Source organism: Elephantulus edwardii, unplaced genomic scaffold, assembly GCF_000299155.1.
Source record: "Elephantulus edwardii isolate Elephantulus edwardi_28Jun2011 unplaced genomic scaffold, EleEdw1.0 scaffold00093, whole genome shotgun sequence".
Lineage (NCBI taxonomy): Eukaryota > Metazoa > Chordata > Mammalia > Macroscelidea > Macroscelididae > Elephantulus > Elephantulus edwardii.
The window spans coordinates 487,617-493,616 of NW_006399843.1; the positions used below are offsets into that span (position 1 = coordinate 487,617).

Genomic DNA, 6,000 nt, shown 5'->3' on the forward strand with positions numbered 1-6,000 from the left:
GTTATATACAGAGAGTAACCTAGTAATTTAACTCCAGAGGCTCAGAGAGAATTTAGGAAAGAGAAGGGAGTGCAGACATTCGCTTGGTTGTAAATCAGGATCCAGGTAAATAAGGCAAGCAAGAGGCCAGAGAGAGCAAGGTTTTCCAGATCTTTGAAATATGAGCTGATGTAGGCACACACACACACACACACACAAGAGACCAGACACCCAGGATCGGGTCTTACGTTTCAGTTGTGCCATGTGACAGTTGTCTGTCAAAATTAGGTCAAGGCTGCTCAGCGCACCACTGGCACACAGCGCTGAGGGGCTATTTCTGTGGTTGACTGGATGTTTCTAATCTAAACTTGTCCCAGATAAAGAAAGGAAGACTGGATGGTAAAATAAACGGGGCTGTTTTGTCTACAAGCCTCACTGCTGGTGGCGGTCATAAGGCAATTATGTCCATGCTTGTCCTAGTCTCCCAAACTGTAGTTACATCTCCCATTGTTGTTGTTGTTGTTATGTGCTATAGAGTCACTTGCAACTCATAGCGACCCTATGGACAAGAGCCCTAATCACTGTTCTATCCTGTGCCAACCTCGCCAACTCAAACACACTCATTCCATTAATGACCTCCTCTATCACTGCTTACTTCCGAGACTTCTGCAGTTGATAGAATCACAATGTACAATCACTCTACTGAACTGTATCTTTATAAAGAAAAAACCCACATTAATTATGATAGTACAGTGCCATTATTTACAATGCCTTATTCAAACCTCACTTACCCTCCCTTTCCCTTCATCCTCCCCATCCATTTGCTAATCTCTGCTTCCTCTCCCTTCTGTACTGTCCTTGTCAACCCTCTACAATTGTTTCCATGTGACAGCGTATTTTTAGATACTTTTTTCCAAGAAGCTTTAGGAGACATGAAGAGTCACAAAACTCCTATCAAATCATAATAATATCATGGCATACATTTTCTCGAAGTACTGTGTATGTGAGAGAATGTATCTATGTGGGTACTTACATACATGCACAATTCTGACATTTTCTTTCTTTTTATTAATTACAGTTTAGAGGCAACTCAAAAATCTGCTGATAACATCTAGGATGTCAAGTTTTACAAAGGTGTCTTTTTGGTAAATACTGTGTTCCTCCAAAGCACAAGATGCCTCCCTCTACTTTTGAAAAGACCAGCCATTACATACTGAAGAGAAATTTAAGAACTGTGAGAGAGTCAAACACCTAAAATTACTGAAGTTGAAGAGGATCTCATTTCCTGTAGGTGCCATAAATTATCTCACTTCTGAGTCTCCTGGACAGGATCAACCTTCTGTCCCGATTAGGTATTATTGGCATGACAAGAGTCCAGAATAAGAGTTGCATAGTGAAGTGGTCTGGGGGCAGGGGTGCTGTATAACAATGAAAGAACTTTTTTTCCCAAAGAAATAAGTGAATTGAGGGGGAGGGGGGACAGGGAGGAAAATGTGCAACAACGACTTAATGGAAATTCAAGTTCTTTATAAACTTTCATTAAAATATAATTTTTTTTAAAAAAAGTACGACCCGAAATCTAATTTTTTTTTTTTTAAAGCACAACCCTGAGGGCCTGTTGAAATGACAGTGTGATAAACAGCTTCAAGACAGTCACTGCAGAACCAAGGGCAACAACTGTACTAACGATTTGGGTATCTGTGACTCATATGTTTTTAGTCTCTTCATTTTAACCTGGGTGATACCATCTTTGGGGAAAAGAAAAAAACCAAACAAACCAAACACTGTTTTTTAGGCCAACGTGTAAAAATAAGATTGTCCTTCATCCTCATGTTATAAAAATTTACATTTTATCCTAAATATGACTTTCAGAGACATAACACCTGTTCTGCACTGTCCTTCCACTCTTCCAACATGATGTTCTTCTTCAAGGACTCGTCCCTCCTGGCCACATGCCCAAAGTATGTGAGACAGTGCTTCAAAATTCTTGCCTCCAGGGAACAGATTGCTTTCACCCTCTCCAGGACAACCTGTTTATTCTCCTGGCAGTTCAGCCCTTGCTTGGTTCCACAATGAACACTCCGGGCACCAGTAGTCAGGAAATCAAAATACAAATTGCACTGGGAAAGTCTTCTGTCAGGAACTTCTCTAGAGTACTAAAGAGTAATAATGTCAGTCTGGAGACTAATGTGTGCCTGATACAGGCCATGGTCTTCACAATTACTTGCTATGTGTCAGAGGGCTGGATGATGACTAGAAAGTCAGAAGAAGAAATGATCTGATGAGGTGGAACCAACTCACAGCTGATCCTCCAGTGGTTTTCTGAGGCTTTGATTCACACAGGAGGACACTGCCTATATTCCTCCTGCGGATCGGCTTGCGGATTCAAATCATGTGCCTCAGGGTTGATAAGACAACTAAAAGTGATACTGTTGTGCTATTATTTATTTTTTTTTAAAGTCGCTTTAATATCACCTTGAAAAGAGTACTGAATATCCCATGGACTGCCAAAAGAACAGACAGTTATATCATGGAGAAAGTGCTGCCACTTTTGCTCTGTAGAAGCAAAGATGAAAAAGCTTCTTCTCACCCACTTTGGGCATATTGCTAAAAGGTTATTCCTTGGAGAGAGGACAGCATGCTTGCAAAGGCAGAAGGTCAATAAAAGGGAGAAAGATCCTCAATGAGACAGCAACACGCTCAAGTGTGTCAGAGATGATGAGGACGACACAGGATAGAACAAGGGTTCAGATCTGCTGTTCACAGAGTCTCTAGGACTTGTATTCAACTAAGTGGCACCTAACAACAACTTTCACAGAATGAAAAGAATCTGTATAGTTTTCAAAGCATTTTCACTGACACCTTGTTAATTTCCATTTTACAAATAAGGAAATGGAAATAAAAGTAATTTACTTCAAGAGAACAGAGATGACAGGAAAAGAGCTACAAGTCAAGTAAATACATTTATTCTGTACAATCCAACAAACCTGTGCCTTTAAAATTTTCAACCACTCAATCAGAAATAAATTTTCTATCAATAACCAAAATAAGTCAAAACTCTTATGACTCATTTCATAAAAAACTATGCTTCTAACCTAAAGGCCACATTTCTCTGGTGGTCAGAATCCACCAGTCACCAGGAGGGAGAAATATGGGTAGCTAGGACTGTGCCCTTGGAAACATGCTGGGAGGTCAGTTGCGAGTCAGAACCTATTGGGTCCCAATGGACAGAAAGGGAGATCCAAAATAGAAATGAAACAAAAATAAATAGAAATAAGTAAACAAAACAACCCTTGCCTTTACTATTCACTAAGATGTAAGCCTGATTGTTCCCTGCAGGCAAGTCCGTTCCAAATCACAGAAGCCATATGTGCAGACTAGAACTGCCCTCCACAGGGTTTTCGAGGCCATGACCTTTTGTAAGCAGATCATCAGATATTGACTTCTAAAGGACCTCAGGGTGGCTTTGAACCATCAAGCTTTTGGTTAATAGTTTAACACTTTATAACCATGTGGAAAGCATCTATAGAAAAAGTGCCACAACGCGCGCTAATACTACTCAGAAGCACCACGGTATCAAGATGAAACAGAAGGTCAATTTGGTAAGTATGCAGGATGTGTGAAAATCATGGACCATAAGGGGAATGGCTATGACTCTATGTACCATATTTGGGATTCTTGCTGATATGGAGGTCTGAAATTAAACACTGTGTTAATATTTAAAACAAGGCTTTCTTTAAAAATTATTGAAAACAGTTTCTCAAACTCTCAAGAGGCTAAGATACTGTGTAGGAAGACTAGATTGGTAACACTTAAATCTTTTATAAAAGAAAAAGGCAAAGACTAGTTTCGTAATATGGCAGCCCATTACATTTTATCATGAAGGAAAGCTGCTTAAAGACAATGACTATGCTAGGAAAAAAAGCATGGGAAAAAGAGAAATAATTTGCTTATTTGACAAGAACTACTGATAAATTATCAATATAGTCTTTAATGCCCTTTCCCTTTGCCAGCCTGCTTAATTACAGTTAGTAAAAGAGAGAGAGAGAGAGAGAACTACGTAAAAAATATAATTTTTGATTCTTTCCAATCCTTGATATTTAACAACATGGAACTGCTTTAAAGTTTATGTGAATTACATTAATTTACCTTCCCAAAGGCTGTGTCCTGTGTCTCCTTTTAGTAAATTCACGTTTTATTTGGAAGACTTGATTACTTACACACACACACTCTCCCCCCACACCCCCTTTTGGTCTCTGAAGGGGAAATGCAACAAGGGCAAACCGCAGCCTCCATATATCAAAAGCTGAGTCTGCATTACAGCCTATTCATCATCAAGTTCACGGGCACCCCAGATGGCTAGGTGACACAGTCAAGGTCCCTGGGAGCTCACTACCCTCGGCTACCAATCTCGCCCCTCTTCTGCTGACCTCTAAACAACCCAGAATCCTGGTGGGAAGATTTATGAAAGGTTGTAAGATCCAGATAGGTAGGGCAGCCCGAGTAACCCGTGAAGGCTTTAGAGATATAAAAGCAATTCTTGGCGCTATTTCTTAAGGAAGGGTTAGATAGTCCCCTCTAAATCTCAACCTGTCTCCAGAGAAATTGGGAAGGCACTACCAGAGCACAGAATGAAAATGCTCCAGTATGTGAAGGTTGGGGGCGGGAAGGGGAAAGGGAGAGGGCAGACATGGCTGGAAACCTCCAGATCTGTCCTCAAGGGAGCCTCACAGCAGAGGCCAGGAGCTGGGGCCCACGTGCACTTGCTCAGGGCGCCGTTCCAGAGACAGCTGACCCCGGTGGGAATCACCACGCCGCACTGTGGCGGTGTTTATTGGAATGGAACGCTACAAGTTGCCGACCGCATGCATCCCTCCTCCTGGCTTTGACAGGGAACACACATGCCGCCCCCAAGCTGACACCGACACCCTGATTTCTCTGAAGCTTAGGGTAGGATGGAGGAGAATGATCGTCGGGCTAAGACCCCCCCCCCCCACTTGCCCTGGCTTTGCGACAGTCCACAGTCCCTCGCCCTGCCCAGTGCAAAACCAAATCAAACCTCCATGTCTCCAAGCAGCAGCGTCTCCGACTGTGATCACCACCCCGGAGCTGCTGGATCATTCTGGGACATCGTCTAAGGCGCAGGGCACCCCCCCGTCCCCAAAACACTGCGGAGCAGCCGCGCCGCCTGCGGGCAGGTGAGGGGGCTGAGCCTGGCGGCGCCGCAGCCCGGCCGCCTAGCCTACCTTCCTTAGCGCGGTTTTCTCCACCCTGACAGCCTCGAGGTGACCCTGCCAGGGGCCAGTGCACCCATGCGACCTCAGGGGACGGAGGGCCAAAGCACTCAGAGGGGCCAGAGAAAGGCGATTTCTCAACCCATGCACGCGCGCCTCGACTGCGGGAGGTGCCGCGCGGCAGATCCTGCGGCGGAGGGAGACGCGGAGGGAGGCTGCGGCGGCCGCTCAAGGAGGGATTAGGTGTGGGGAAGGCTGGAGCGGCCCAGGACAAGCAACAAGGCTCGCGAACCTCTAGCGTTAAATCTCCCAGGCGCGCGGCTCACGCGCTGCGGTGGCCAGGGGAGTGCGCGCGCATAGAACGGGGGCTGCGGCAGGGGAGGGGGCTGCGAACACCGCTCAACGTCCTCACCTTCTTGGTGCTCAGGCCCTCGGCGAGCCGAGACACTCCTGTCAGGGTAGTGGAGCGCCCCGGCTGCCCTCCGAGAGTCTCTTGCTGCGGGGACATCGCTTCCATGAAGAAGACCTTCCAGTAAATCCTAACCCAGGAGGAGGCGGCTACGCAGGCATGTCCTTGGGGTAGCGGCTGGAAAGGCGAGAGCGCGCTCAGGCAGGACGCGGAGCTCCGAGTGCCAGCAGCGAGCCTCCCGTCGGGGCCATCGACCGCTAGCGCTCCGCACGACCGCCTGCAGGCGATTAGCGCACGAGCCCGGCCAGGCCAATATATCTTATGAACATAGATGCAAAAATCCTGAATAAAATCCTGGCCAATAGAATCCAAAATACA

The 6,000-nt window shown here is 45.5% G+C and overlaps 1 protein-coding gene across 1 annotated transcript in view; it reads right to left on the reverse strand.

Moving 5' to 3' along the window:
- The window catches only part of ARHGAP20 (Rho GTPase activating protein 20), a 146,022-nt gene extending 140,289 nt beyond the window's left edge, over window positions 1–5,733 (reverse strand). The window contains exon 1 of the mRNA XM_006890859.1: window positions 5,626–5,733. Coding sequence (XP_006890921.1) covers window positions 5,626–5,730 — 105 coding nt within the window. The 5' untranslated portion in view covers window positions 5,731–5,733. The remainder of the gene's footprint in view (window positions 1–5,625) is intronic.
- Window positions 5,734–6,000: the final 267 nt, after the last annotated feature.